Below are 14958 nucleotides of genomic sequence, written 5' to 3'. Positions count from 1 at the left end.
TGTGCTTAATGTGTCATGTAAAACGCATGATTAGTTAGAGTTGAAAAGTACACCATTAGAAGCAGATTATTGAACTGGCTTTTAAAAAAAAAACAATAGTCAGTCCCATGCTGTCACTTTCTCAGAGAATAAATCAATATGTAAGCCTGGTAATGACGGGAAATGAACATATACATGAATTATATGCATGGAGATTTTACCTCAAACGGTCATTGTTACTCTCTAAATGATTTAATTGTGTGTATATATTTACCCTATGCTTTTATCCAAAGCGATTTACAGTCATGTGTTGCGCCAATAGGAATCAGACCCTACGACCCTGGTGGTGCAAGAGCTGTGCTATACCAATAGAGTCCAAAAATCAACTTGGCTGAATAATAAACCTTCCATTATCATCTTAATTTTTCAATAATCATCCTAGTTTAGCTATAACTATTATTGGCATTGAGACAGCCTCGCAAGCAGCCTGCTCTCACAAGTTCACATACATGCTCGCCACGCAGTGGTAATCAGTCTGGTAATTACTAGGCTAATTGAGACATTTACCTCTGGGATTCTCCAGTGATATGTATCCCATTTAGACAAGAGTTTTTTCCCAGTATTTTCAAATGCGAGGTTGAACTAATTTATGCTTGTATATAATCTTTGCTCTCTCCATTTTATTGTAATTTCACTGTTGAAATATTTAGTCATCCAGAGGACGATGTCTCCTCCTCCTTGATTGGTTCTTGAATACTACAGTACCTGTAGTATTGGCAGAGAGCAGAGGGGAACCTTTAATTAAAGGAGAGAGGCCTTCTGGATTTAAAGGGCTTTGGTGAATCTGTTGCCCGTGGGAACGAGTGGGGGATCTTTGCGTGTGTGCAAGGGAGAGTGTGCATGTGTGTGAGTAAAATACAGAAATCGAAAGTGTGTGTGTGCTTAGCCCCCTCGCTTGCTCTCTCCAGTAGTCCTGGCAGATAGATTCCAGTGTAAAATTAATTGGTGGAGAGGTTTTGAGGCAGGTTGCAGGCCATTAGAGGTTCCCCTGTCGAATGCAGAGCCACGAGGATCACACGCTCACAAATTGCAGGTTTAAAATAATCAATACACTTGACTTACATCCAACACAAACACAGGCCTGTGCACATACGCTCAGTAATTAGTGGACAACCTATTCACCCCTGTGCTATGATACCTTACCTTTTGCACGCACACACACCGATAGATCTCTTGGTACCTAATGAGAGGAAATAGTTGACTGGTTGTGAGGGGAATAAGGAAAAGGTCAGGAAGCCAGAGAGGAATCGGTCTTGGCACACTAAGCAACATAACATACAGGATTCTACTGGGAATGTTCCAGAACACTGTCATACAGTTTCATGTTCCAATCGAGAACATTGTCATACAGGATCAGACACTGATCAGTTAACTGTAGTACAATCTCAACGCAATAATTATCTTTTTAAAATGCAGTCAGAGCCAATGAACGTTGAGGTTGAAGTCGTTGTAAAATACACAAAAGCTCTTAAGAACAATATTACACTGGTTACAAGAGAACTTCGTAACTATAGAAACATGTAATATGAAGAAAACTATTCCCATTGAGTGCCTTTTCCAACAGTACAAACTCATAATGACAATATTCAATAAAAAGCAGACTTTTAGAATTGTAGTCATTAAATTAGTTATGGTTTCATTGTGGGTTTATGGTTACCGCATAACATATAATTCACAAAACATGCAGTAGACGTTGCTTGGATGTGCTGAGTACGAATGGTCTTTTTGCAACAGACACAACACTGCCCTCTTGTGCCCACTTAATAGATGGCAACACATTTTTGAGCACTAGTTAAAAGACAAAATGAGTCAGTTAAACATTTGTGGAGCTAAAATTATTGTACAATAAACACTCATAGGTGTATTATGTTCACCCTGTCAAATCATGTTCACAATTTTCATTTGTTAGAAAAAAAACAAAGCACATTGTTTTTCTTCAGAAAATCATTTTTTTTTATTTGAACGCTGCAACAAATAAATGGAAGAAAAAAAGGGAAAAAATCCACTGAACCGCTCATGGATTTCTATGTCGTCATGATTGTATGGCTTCTTATACATATTGGTTAACTAACTGCATAGCTCTGGCAGCGATAGGAAGGGAGACATTCCCAGCCAAAGCAAGTCTTCATTAGCCTGGTCTCAGATCCTTTTTGTGTCGTCTCGACAACTCCATTGCTGTCACTGTCATACCATTGACAGAGTTGGCAACTGGCAAGACGGCGCAAACAGTTGGTATGAAGTGCTCTCTCTCTCTCGGAATGTTACGCCAGCAGCACACAAGCTTCTAATTACATGCAAGTTGGTCTTATTCTTAATTTCAATGGACCAGGCTGACGCATAAAACTTTTTTTTTTAAAGAAGCTTGGGTTGCTAATGGTCTTAACTTGGGCATGTAAAGGCACTTTCGAAAAAAAAAAAGAAAAAAAAAGAGACGTGAAGAACTAATAAAATTGCACAGGAAACAGGCAGGACTGGAAACTAGTTGCAAAAAGGAGGGGAAATGCGTCAAGAGAAATAAACAGGGTGAAAACGAAGAATAGGAAGGAATGTCCTTCCTGATCTTCAACCGCTCATGACCATCCGGACGAGTTCTGTGATGTGAAGAAAGAGGAAGAGAGAAAAAAACAACATTAGAATCCCAATTCACAGCTAATTGGGGGGGAATCTCCAAATACAGCAACATCCTGGTTGTTTTGAAAATTAACCCTTCGACCTCAACATTGTTTACTTTATATAAACGGGATGCTGTTGTAGGAGGTACATCCCTTGTTTCTCTAAGTCCATGAGTAGAGGAAAGTGGGGGAGAGGGAGGAGGACAGAGGTTGAGCGATCATCTCTACAGTATCTCCTAGTCAGCCAAAGTGGATGGATTTGGCCAGGATGACTGGTCTTGGATCCAAGAGACCGTTAAAGAAGATAAACCATCTTTGTTTTCTCTATGAGGCAAAGATCGGGGGGGGGGGGGGGGGATTAGAAGAGAGAAGGGGAGATCACAATAGCACTCAGCTATAATCAGTGTCCTTAAGGAGAGAAGATATCGCCAGCAAAAATAGCAAATGCACTGCAATTCTGGGGTTAGTAAAAAGGGAGGAGTGACTGGTCTGTTATGTCAGAGTTGGGGGAATATATAAGATATACTCACATTGATTCAAATGGTCAATTTAGTGTTAATTCTCATGTAGGGGCTTTCCACAGAGAGACTTCCAAGGCAAACTGCCTATTTGTGGCAGCATGGAATTCATGTGATGAGAGGCCCAAATTAGAAAATTGCATTGTGGGTAGCTGCTGCAAAAGGTGCTCAATTACATTATCCAGCCCAGCTCTGAACACAACATGGAGTACAACAACCACTCCTGCTAGAGTGCTCTGCATGTATAAACTACCCCTCTATAGGGTGAATATCAATTGTATTTCCACTCTCCTCTTCTCCAAAACGCATTGAAGGAAAAGGTGTGAGGAAGCGAGGAATACAAATAAGATTCCACTAATCCTTCAGACAGAGGGGATATCCAGACATGCAGAGGGGCCTGCTGTAGCAGCCAGGCTCAGGGTAGGAGAGACACAGGGGGCAGCAGGAGAGAACAGGGAGTCTACCAACGAGTCAAAACCTCCAGTCCAAACTGCCCTACAACAGGGCTCTCTCTCACCAGGCTATCCCACTGCAAGATATACAATGGGTTCACAAGGCAAATAACAGCTTTTGTGTGTATGTTTTGCAGGGATGCCTAAAAGCAGGAGAGCCTGAGAAGAAGCCCGTTGTTCAAGTAGGCTCTACAGTATACCCTCTGCTGCCCTGCTCATACCGGCGCTCAGCCAGACATGATGGTACGCACAAACGCTGTGGAGGAAGAACAGTTACACAGCATGTTACCAATTCCGTTTTTGTATTCACAATCTGGTTCTCCCATCACCAAACAGTTACTGTATACAAAACGTTGCAGAGCTGCATCGCTGTGCAGTGACAGGAGATCGTAATCGCTGGCACTTTCACCGCCTCAATTCTTCAGCCAACTGCTTCAACGGTATAGAAAAACAAACGTGTCCACTTTTCAGCCATCGACACTTGTCATTTAGCAGATGCTCTTAACCCCTATTCCTCTTATGAGTCACTCTGGATAAGTGCCTTGCTCAAGGGCAGAGAGATTTTTCACCTAGTCGGCTCAGGGATTTGAACCAGCAACCTTTCGGTTACTGGCCCAATGCTCTTAACCTCAAGGCTACCTGCAAGATAGCGCTATCAATATTGATCCCTGCATAAACAAACCTTTGCACCAAAACATCCATATCTTAATTTTGTACATACTGTAGCCCAGGAAACATGCACGGTCATCATTGCATAACCAGGGTGTTGTGGTTAGAAGTAGAAGTCGTGTAAGGGTGGTGGGGTACTTGCAACACATTGTTAACCTAATCAGACCCAACAACACATCCGTGTCTCCATCTTTTATTCTCCGTTTCCCCTCCCTCCCGCTCACCTTCATAGTTAATACAGCCATTAGCATCCTCGTGTCCGGCAAGAAGCGTCTCGACCTCCTCCTCCGTCATCTTCTCCCCTGATAGACAGACAAACTCATATATTAGTAAAGTAATAGCTACACTTATGTTCAAAAGTTGGGTGTTCTCATTCGTGTTGACCTTAAAAAGAACACACTTTAAAATCAGTAATCGTCTTGAAATCTGAAGTGTGGCTTGATGTTTGTGCTTTTATAAAAAAAAAAAAATGGTCACATTACGGAGAATATCTTTGCGACATTTGGGATTTATATTTTCTGAGTCAACTTCCAAATTAGATAACCTTTTGCTCAGGGATTTGCATTCTGCATTAAATACATGAAATGTCTTTCCTCAGATGTGGATGAGAGTAAAATAATGACGCTCCAGTAACCCACCTAGTGTGGTGAGGACGTGGCGCAGCTCTGCCCCCATTACGGTGCCGTTGCCCTCCTTATCAAAGACTCGCAGTCCCTCAACGAAATCCTCAAAGGAGCCCTGGTCCTTATTCTTAGCGATGGCCTGCAGCATGGGCAGGAACTGCTCAAAGTCAAGCATCTTGTGGTTCATCTCTGAAGTAGAAGTGGAGGAAATGAATTAATTGATGATATGAATGAACACAGGGGTCTAAACATTACAACCCTTTCAGCACAAGAGTGATCGCTAGGTCAAAGGCGGTTAAGATCATTTTGGCATCGGATAACGCCTTCGCTTGTGAAAATTCAAAGAACCCTGGTCCAAACATGTTCTGATAGAGAGATATGTTTAGGGCACATAATGAAATAGAACACTAGTATACAGTATTCTATTGTATCTCACCCTCACCCTCAGCCTTGGGGTTGCCCAGGACCTTGAGGACCTCTGCATTGACGGGGTTCTGGCCCAACGCCCGCATGACGTCGCCGCACTGACTGTAACTGATCTTCCCATCGCCGGTTCTGTCGAAGAGGAGGAAAGCCTCCTTAAACTCTAGAAGGAGGGAGGGAGATATGGTTGAGTGTGAGGAGAGAAGGAGTGGGTTTGGGAGAGGGATGTTAAATGGTTAAGAGGAGATGGAGCAAAAACATTTCAAGATGGGAAGACGGTGAACAAGTTGGAAATGCAAGAGAGGTTGGATATGTAAAGACAGAGGCCAGAGAAAAAAAGACACCAAACAACTGATAATGTGTGTATTACTTCAGGTAGTTTTAGCCAGAATAACAGGTTAGTGAACTTGGCATTGTTTAACATTAGCTTATTCCATGAATGAACGAATCATGGTTTCCCTTCACCTGACCAGCGGGATCAACACGGTGGCACATAGGAAAGTAAAATGAGATAGCACCAACTACAGTGGAGTGGGTAGCCTAAAGCCCGATTCAAACAAAAAGCTTTTTTTAAGCGAATGAACGAGTGTGCTCACACTGGAAATAGAATACATACGAGTTAATGAGAGAAAATAGATGGACTGCAAGCGTCAACTTAGAAAGCAAGTCTATTTAATAAGAAGATAAATTGTGTGGGTCGTGTGCAGAATAGGAATTGTTATGATCTTCCCTATGCTAAGTAGACTAAAGATGTAGTTTAAAATGTATTTGCCTGCAAGCTAAGGTTCATCAGTCAAATGGGCTACATTGTTTAAAAAAAATTTAAACGCAGCTTTGTGCTTTGTGTCACAGGCTTATAGCCTAAACAAAATCCGGGGACTCCGATTTCAAGAGAGAATAACGTCACTGTTTGTAGAAGAATGAGACTTGTTTGTTTACAAGTCAGGTTAATTAGCTACAACATCCTTGTGATGTTGTGCTATGGCTTTTCAACCTCTGCCATATTGTGGATTCAGAGCCATCTATCTAATAGAACTCAAAGGGTTTTCTTTAATGGAAGCATCTCTAATGTCAAACATGTAAAGTGTGGTGTACCGCACCGCAGGGCAGCTCTCTAGACCCTCTACTCTTCTATTTTTACCAATGACCTGCCACTGGCATTAAACAAAGCATGGGTGTCCATGTTTGTTTTGCTCCCTGCTATAGCACACGCCGCCAACCCGAATGTCCTAGCCGTGTCTGAATCCTGGCTTAAGAAGGCCACCAAAATTCCTGAAATTTCTATCCCTAACTATAACATTTTCCGACAAGTTCCAATCTACTGCAGAGATAGCCTGCAGAGTTCTGCCACACTATCCAGGTCTGTGCCCGAACAATGAACTTCTACTTCAAAAAATTCCATTCCACACCATTCCAGAAACAAGTCTCTCACAGTTGCCACATGTTAGACCCCCTTCAGCCCCCAGCTGTGCCCTGGACACCATATGTGAAGATCATCAATGGGGGGGGGCAATCAATTCAGAGTTTGTACTGTTAGGTGACCTAAACTGGGACATGCTTATAACCCTGACCATCCTACAATCTAAGCTAAATGCCCTCAATCTTACACAAATGATCAAGGAACCTACGAGGTACAACCCTAAATCCGTAACCATGGGCCCCCTCTTAGATATCCTCCTGACCAACTTGCCCTCTAAATACACCTCTGCTGTCTTCAACCAAGATCCCAGCGATCATTGCCACATTTCCTGCATGCATAATGGGTAGCGGGCAAACGACCACCCCTCATCACTGTCAAACGCTCCCTAAAACACTTCAATGAGCAGGCCTTTATAATAGACCTGGCCCGGGTATCCTGGAAGGATATTGACCTCATCCCGTCAGAAAAGGATGCCTGGTTGCTGTTTAAAAGTGCAAAAAATGTTGAACTAAGAACAGATATAGCCCTTGGTTCATCCCAGACTTGACTGCCCTTGAACAGCACAAAAACATCCTGTGGTGTTCTTCATTAGCATCAAATATCCCCCGCGATATGCAACTTTTCAGAGAAGTCAGCAACCAATATACTCAGTCAGTTAGGAAATCTAAGGCTTGGCTTTTAAAACAGAAATTTGCATCCTGTAGCACTAATTCCAAAAAGTTTTGGGACACTAAAGTCCATGGAGAATAAGAGCACCTCCTCCCAGCTGCCCATTGCACTGAGGATAGGACACATTGTCACCACCAATAAATCTACGATAATCGATCATTTCAACAAGCATTTTTCTACAGCTGGCCATGCTTTCCACCTGGCTACCCCTACCAACATCTCAGCACCCCCTGCAGCAACGTGCCCAAGCCCCCTCCCCACTTCTCCTTCACCCAAATCCAGACAGCTGATGTTCTAAAAGAGATGCAACATCTGGATCCCTACAAATCAGCTGGGCTAGACAATCTGGACACTCTCTTTCTAAAATGATCCGTCGCAATTGTTGCAACCCCTATTACTAGCCTATTCAACCTCTCTTTCGTATTGTCTGAGATCCCCAAAGATTGGAAAACTGCCACGGTCATCCCCCGCTTTAAAGGGGGAGACACTCTAGACCCAAATTGTTATAGACCTATATCCATCCTGCCCTGCCTTTCCAAAATCTTTAAAAGCCAAGTTAAACAGATCACCGACCATTTCGAATCCCACCGTACCTTCTCCACTATGCAATCTGGTTTACGAGCTGGTCATGAGTGCACCTCAGCCACGCTCAAGGTCCTAAACAATATCATAACCGCCATCGATAAAAGATAGTACTGTGCAGCAGTCTTCATCGACCTGGCCAAGGCTTTCGACTCTGTCAATCACCACATTCTTATCGGTAGACTCAACAGCCTCGGCTTCTCAAATGACTGCCTCACCTGGTTCACCATCTACTTCTCTGACAGAGTTCAGTGTGTCAAATTGGAGGGCCTGTTGTCCGGACCTCTGGCAGTCTCTATGGGGGTGCCACAGGGTTCAATTCTCAGGCCGACTCTCTTCTCTGTATACATCATGTTGCTCTTGCTGCTGGTGAGTCTCTGATCCACCTCTACACAGACACCATTCTGTGTACATTGGCCCTTCTTTGGACACTGTGCTAACAAACCTCCAAATGAGCTTCAATGCCATTCAACACTCCTTCCGTGGCCTCCAACTGCTTTTAAATGCTAGTAAAACTAAATGCATGCTCTTCAACCGATTGCTGCCTGCACCCTCCCGCCAGACTAGCATCACTACTCTGGACGGTTCTGACTTATATTATGTGGACAACTACAAATACCTAGGTGTCTGGTTAGACTGTAATCTCTCCTTCCAGATTCACATTAAGCATCTCCAATCCAAAAGTAATTATAGAATCGGCTTCCTATTTGGCAACAAAGCCTCCTTCACTCATGCTGCCAAACATACCCTCCTAAAACGGACTATCCTACCGATCCTTGACTTTGGCGATGTCATTCACTAAATAGCCTCCGACACTCTACTCAGCAAAGATGTAGATGTAGTCTATCACAGTGCCATCTTTTTTGTCACTAAAGCCCCAAATACTACCCACCACTGAGACCTGTATGCTCTCGCTGGCTGGCCCTCGCTACATATTTGTCACCAAACCCACTGGCTCCTGGTCATCTATAAGTCTATGCTAGGTAAAGCCCCACCTTATCTCAGCAAACTGGTCACCATAGCAACACCCACCCGTAGCACGCGCTCCAGCAGGTATATTTCCCTGGTCATCCCCAAAGCCAACACTTCCTTTGGCCGCCTTTCCTTCCAGTTCTCTGCTGCCAATGACTGGAACAAATTGCAAAAGAAATCACTGAAGCTGGAGACTCATATCTCCCTCTCCAACTTTAAGCATCAGCTGTCAGAGCAGCTTTCCGATCACTGTACCTCTACACAGCCAATCTATAAATGGCACACCCAACTACCTCATCCCCATGTTGTTACTTATCCTCTTGCTCTTTGCACCCCAGTATCTCTACTTGCACATCATCATCTGCACATCTATCACTGCAGTGTTAATGCTAAATTTGAATTATTTCGCCTCTATGGCCTATTTATTGCCTTAACTCCCTACATTTGCCCACACTGTACATAGATTTTTCTATTGTGTTATTGACTGTACGTTTGTTTGTGTAACTCTGTTGTTTTTGTCGCACTGCTTTGCTTTATCATGGCCAGGTTGCAGTTGTAAATGATAACTTGTTCTCAACTGACCTACCTGGTTAAATATATATATATATATTTTAATGTATGCTGATGATTCAACCATATACGCATCAGCAACCACAGCTAATGAAGTCACTGAAACCCTTAAAGAGTTGCAGTCTGTTTTGGAATGAGTGGCCAGTAATAAACTGGTCCTGAACATCTCTAAAACTAAGAGCATTGTACTTGGTACAAATCATTCCTTAAGTTCTTAACCTCAGCTGAATAAGGTAATGAATGGTGTGGCTGTTGAACAAGTTGAGGAGACTAAATTACTTGCCGTTACTTTAGATTGTAAACTGTCATGGTAAAACATATAGATTCAATGGTTGTAAAGATGGGGAGAGGTCTAGCCATAATAAAAAAAGACGCTCTGCTTTTTTGACACCACACTCCAAAAAGCAAGTTCTGCAGGCTCTAGTTTTGTCTAAACTTGATTATTGTCCAGTCGTGTGGTCCAGTGCTGCAAGGAAAGACCTAGTTAAGCTGCAGCTGGCCCAGAGTGGCATGTTTTGCTCTTAATTGTAATCAGAGCGCTGATATTAATAGTATGCATGTCAGTCTCTCTTGGCTACGAGTTGAGGAGAGACTGACTGCATCACTTCATTTAATAAGAAACATTTGTGTTGAAAATCCATAAGTTGTTTGCATAGTCAACTTGCACAGCTCTGACACACACACACACACACACACACCCACCAGACATGCCACCAGGGGTCTTTTCCCCAAATCCAGAACAAATTCAAGAAAACGTACAGTATTATATAGAGCCCTTATTGCATGGAACTTCCTTCCATCTCATATTGCTCAAATAAACAGCAAACCTGGTTTAAAAAAACAGGTAAAGCAACACCTCGCAGCACAACGCCTCTCCCCTATTTGACCTAGATAGTTTGTGTGTATGCATTGATATGTAGGCTACGTGTGCCTTTTTTAAAATGTATGTAGTTCTGTCCTTGAGCGGTTCTTGTCTAATGATGTTCTGTATTATGTCATTCTGTGTTGTGTTTTATGTGGACCCCAGGAAGAGTAGCTGCTGCTTTTGCAACAGCTAATGGGGACCCTAATAAAACACCAAAAAGCTAGCAAAGCAACAAGACTTCAGCATAGGTACAGCGGCTTGCGTACGACATCTAAGGAGAGTCAAAAGGAACTCACAATAATATCTCCCAGGGGCTACATAGCGAACAAATACAACTGTTTATTGTGGATTTTCATGACAATTCCGTTGGCTTCGCAGTGTATGTGAATTGACGCTGGCTACTCTCGCAAATTTTGCGCCATTGACAGGGTCTCTCCGTGTGATTTCGACAGAAGCCAGCACATTTTACACGAAGGCGCCTATCAGACTCTACCCGGGATAACAAGGGCTGTTTGGGTTCATTGAGGCCAGCAGCGTAGATGGGGGAAGAAGTCATTCTGCTCAGGTGTTATTACCTAAGCAAGGCTGGGGAAAATGATCCACTGTAGACAACGGTTATGACATATGACAACGGTTCCCCCTTTAATGGCACAACACCCAGTTCACTAAGGGAATTTGCCTAGTCCGCATCCACATTAACAAGTAATGACAAACAAGTCAAACTAAACAGCCACAAGAGGCTCATCTGCTACTGCCTACACTAACTATCATGAGCTTTGTAAATGTGCCTAATTAAGCTAACACTGTAGACTCAAATATCAACAAGGGAGAGAAAAAAAATCTGATATGAATTCCTATGTAACCAACACTTGAGTCTTCGCACCAGTAAGTTCTCAAATGTCCTAATCTCTTTTGTGCATTTACTTCCATCTGAATATTTGATGACCTTAAATAGGTCTGCGTAATATAAGGTCGGGAGATGTTATCGAAGCCTTCCAAGGAGGCATGCAGGTTTCTACTGAGTATTAGTGTAGGGCAAAGAAAACACTAAATCCATAGCAGACAGTGTAGAAGCAATGACAATGCCAAAGCATCTCAACCATAGGTTATTGAGATCAGTCCATTTGGTTTCATTTTTTTACTATTCAGCTGAACATTTCCTTAAAACAAACAGGTTGATTAGTAGTAGCAAAGTCTTATAAAGAAGCTGGCCGAACTAACTAGAAAGGGCCCATAAGCAACTAAAAGGCCTAGAAGGAGAAATGATGTAAGCGCTTGGTGGTGGTCTCTCGGTTCTAGGACCACTTATCAGACTAGGGGCCAATTCCTGTTCAATTCTGTGAAATCAGGAAATAAACTGAAAAGGAAGTACATTTAAATTAAGTGTCCATATACTTCCCAAATTGAAGTGTAATTGACCGTAACCCTGGCCTGCAGAGTATGGGATATCCCTTCAGAACTACAGGCAAACACAGCAGTGGTCTGTTGTAATTTTTCCTGTTCTCAGGAATGTGCCTCCCTCTTCCCCCATGGCCCGCTGAGTTCCATTTCCCAACACCATATTAGGTCATGGAGGAGCGAGGGACAGAGAGCTGTATTGTCAGCCATGATTAAACAAGCCAGGGAGTGGAGAAGACTCATCTACTAGTCTTTGTCTAACTCCAAAAAAGGAAAGGGAACACTCCAGGGGAGATGACAAGCTAGTAAGATGGCATGCAAACTTTTATGGTACATGGGAACGGGACAATTGGGAATGTGTGCAGATTGATGCAAACACAGAACGTGGAGTGACGACCTATGGTATGCACAAGGTGCATTTCCTGTCTATAGAAATGCACTAACAAACACACCAGGAGCCTATTACTACCTTGTATACTGGATCTGAGCTAACGCCGATGAAACTATGTATAAAAACAGTTTCTACTGACAGTAAAAAAAACAGGAAACAGACATGACACAATGGGCTAAAATAACAGGTAAGACTCAGTCTGTCATTAAAATATACCAGTGACACCTTGTAACGTAATATCCATGGTGTGACTGCAACCGTATCAGACCAACAACATGCCTTAAACACGGTTAGATTCAGGTCCAAGACTCAGGGGACACATTTTAGGGTGATTCGCCTTAACTCACCGTGTATTTGATCCAGGTTAAACTCAATCTGGAAAGAACAAGCAGTAGGGAAAGAGTGGTAACTTTGCTACTATAGGAGGAATGACAGACCAGGCATAAAGCAGATGATAGCCAGTAAAGACAAAGTAAGACGAGCAAGAAAGAAAAATAAGTGGCATTTGTCTGAGTTGATGGCAACATGCAATAGTTGGTCAAGTTTGGGAAAATGAGCTAGTTAGCTAATCTAGTTAGCAAAATGTGTAACTCACCCATGATTTGATCTTCTGAGAAGTCAGACTGTTCAAAGAAAGATCAAGTTAGCTAGCTACTATGATATTGTAAAATCCTGTTGCGAAAGACCTGTGGCTAGCTAGCTAGGCAGACAACTTTCTATCACACCCTTATCTAGGAACTAGCTAGCTAACGTTACTAGTCGGTGAGAAATACTAACATCTGGGTGACAATGGCAAATTGTATTGAGATTTAGCTACTGGTATGCCACTTTATATCAATAAGCTAGGGTTGCTAAACTGGCGAGTAAGCAACTAACGTTAGCCAGTTGGCTAACTAGCTTCGAAAAAACGCCAACTTGCTAGTTGGTTCTGCTCAATGAAACTGGCTAACGTTAGCTAGTAAAGTTAACGTACTGTTAGCTAATTCGACATAGCTACAATTCCCGAAATAGAATAGGATTTCGAGTGGATGGCTAGTTAGTTAATACAGGTTATTAAAGAACCCACCATATCTGTGGCTGTCGGAGTGTTGTCGAAGACGTCGGGAGCTGGAAGAATGTGAGGGGTCGACAGCGAGGAAAAGCCCTACTAGCACAGCCCCAGCAATGTTTACTTGCTTGTCATAGCACCTCTGCTGCATCTGCGCAGTGCGCATAACCATGGACAGGGACCATGTCAGGGTAGGAGTGGCCCCTGCCCTGGCCCTTTTCCATAGTAAAACCAAAGATATATTTTTCAATTCAACCTTTATTTAACTAGGGAAGTCAGTGAAGAACAAATTCTTATTTACAATGAAGGCCTACCCTGGCCAAACCCGGATGACACCGGGTCAATTGTGAGCCGCCATATGGGACTCCCAATCACGGCCGGATGTGATACAGCCTGGATTTGGACCAGGGGCTGTAGTGATGGCTCTTGCACTGAGATGCAGTGATTGATTTAGACCGCTGCGCCACTCAGGAGCATTATTAGATCTATAACTAGCCCTTCTAATTTCCTCTTTTATCCGTTTCCTCTTTTAAACATTTTGAAACTGTCATAGGCCTAGCTACATTATACTCACCTTGGCCTGTTCTAGAAATGGTGTTGGATTCCTTAGGTTCTGAGACTAGCTCATTGACTAGGCCACAACCTGTCTAGTCATCTGATCAATGAGGACAAAGTGCCAAGGAGTGTTTACAGTCTATGGGTATATTGACCCCTTTATAAACTCTCGCAACACAGACATGCAGCAGACCATTAATCTATTGCAAAGTAACATACAAAGCATGGATGAGAGCAAAGTATGGATGTTTCATAACAGAGTGACAGGCCTAATGTGGATGAAACACAAATATAGGTCTACCAATTGTGATGTCTCTGTGATTTTACATTTCTGATCGAACATTTTTATATAGGAAAGAAAACTAGATTATTTAATCTCCTTTCACTAACCCCCCCAAGGTTATATCTGAGTATCTCCTGGAGAGAAATAAGCACACTCCCTCCCAGAGGAGGTCAGTCACAGACAGCTTCTATAGCAGTGCCCTAGTTCTCAACTCATCTTTATCCCAGAATGATACTGGTAGTTTGGTTCCTATTAGTCTCGCATAAGACAATGGGAAGATTATTTGGAAGAGGATTTGTGGAGTCTGCTTTGTAAGCACATCATGCTATTGAGAAACATAAGAGAAACATAATTTGAGATGCTTTGTGCCTTGAACATTTTCCCAGGACAAAACAATTGTAGTAAACTGCATATTTCAAAATGGATTGAATGCTTGCGTCTCAAGAAACAGACTATCGCTCTGCCTACTTTCCAGTCTATTATGGCATGGAGGCATTGGGCTATTTTCAGCATGCCCTATTAGTCATAGTAGTTATTCAGCACTGTATCGATACATTTTGTAAAGAGACTTCCACTGATCTAGATTTTAGGATTGCGTTCCACATAAGCTCTGTCATTGCTGTCACACACACACACAGAGTTGGGTGCTGTGGGAGGCACCTCCACTCACCTCCATGGTGCTGGGGTCAAATGGAGAATCAGAGGGTCGCAGCATCCTGGGTTTCTGTTCAGGAGCTGACCTTGGCTGGGCAGGGTTAGCTGAGGGGAGGCAAGGGAAAGGAGGCCCTAGTCTGGGCTGCTGGGCCACAGGCGATGGAGTCTTCTTAATAGATGGTTCTCTTTTTGGGGCCATTTCTGGAGTTCGTAAC

At 42.9% G+C, this 14958-nt stretch overlaps 1 protein-coding gene across 4 annotated transcripts; it reads right to left on the bottom strand.

The window, feature by feature from the left end:
• Positions 1-1965: 1965 nt before the first annotated feature.
• Positions 1966-13395, bottom strand: LOC115102695 (myosin light polypeptide 6). 4 transcript variants are annotated; one of them, XM_065005515.1, is made up of 7 exons: positions 13270-13395; positions 12799-12826; positions 5350-5499; positions 4929-5102; positions 4515-4592; positions 3843-3877; positions 1966-2630 (listed from the first exon to the last, which is right to left on the bottom strand). In XM_065005515.1, exons 1-6 carry the CDS (start codon positions 13270-13272, stop codon positions 3849-3851), a joined length of 462 nt encoding a protein of 153 aa, XP_064861587.1. In that variant the 5' UTR covers positions 13273-13395; the 3' UTR covers positions 1966-2630; positions 3843-3848. The 4 variants fall into 4 exon arrangements, with proteins under 4 accessions (XP_064861587.1, XP_029478780.1, XP_029478777.1 ...); XM_029622920.2 differs by having other exon boundaries at positions 5356-5499; positions 13270-13394; XM_029622917.2 differs by lacking the exon at positions 3843-3877 and having other exon boundaries at positions 13270-13391.
• Between the last annotated feature and the right edge of the window lie 1563 nt (positions 13396-14958).

Source organism: Oncorhynchus nerka, linkage group LG20 (genome assembly GCF_034236695.1).
Source record: "Oncorhynchus nerka isolate Pitt River linkage group LG20, Oner_Uvic_2.0, whole genome shotgun sequence".
Taxonomy (NCBI): Eukaryota; Metazoa; Chordata; class Actinopteri; order Salmoniformes; family Salmonidae; genus Oncorhynchus; species Oncorhynchus nerka.
Note: the sequence above shows the minus strand (reverse complement) of the source record. Positions and strands in the feature narration are given on the sequence as shown.

What these genes read in the sequence shown, in the direction of transcription:
- LOC115102695 (XM_065005515.1), bottom strand. An exon ending in CCACGTCCTCACCACACTAG is followed by an intron (nt 4,593 to 4,928) that starts GTGGGTTACTGG and finishes TCTGTCTATCAG; the next exon opens with GGGAGAAGATGACGGAGGAG. An exon ending in TGGCTGTATTAACTATGAAG is followed by an intron (nt 3,878 to 4,514) that starts GTGAGCGGGAGG and finishes CTTCCTCCACAG; the next exon opens with CGTTTGTGCGTACCATCATG.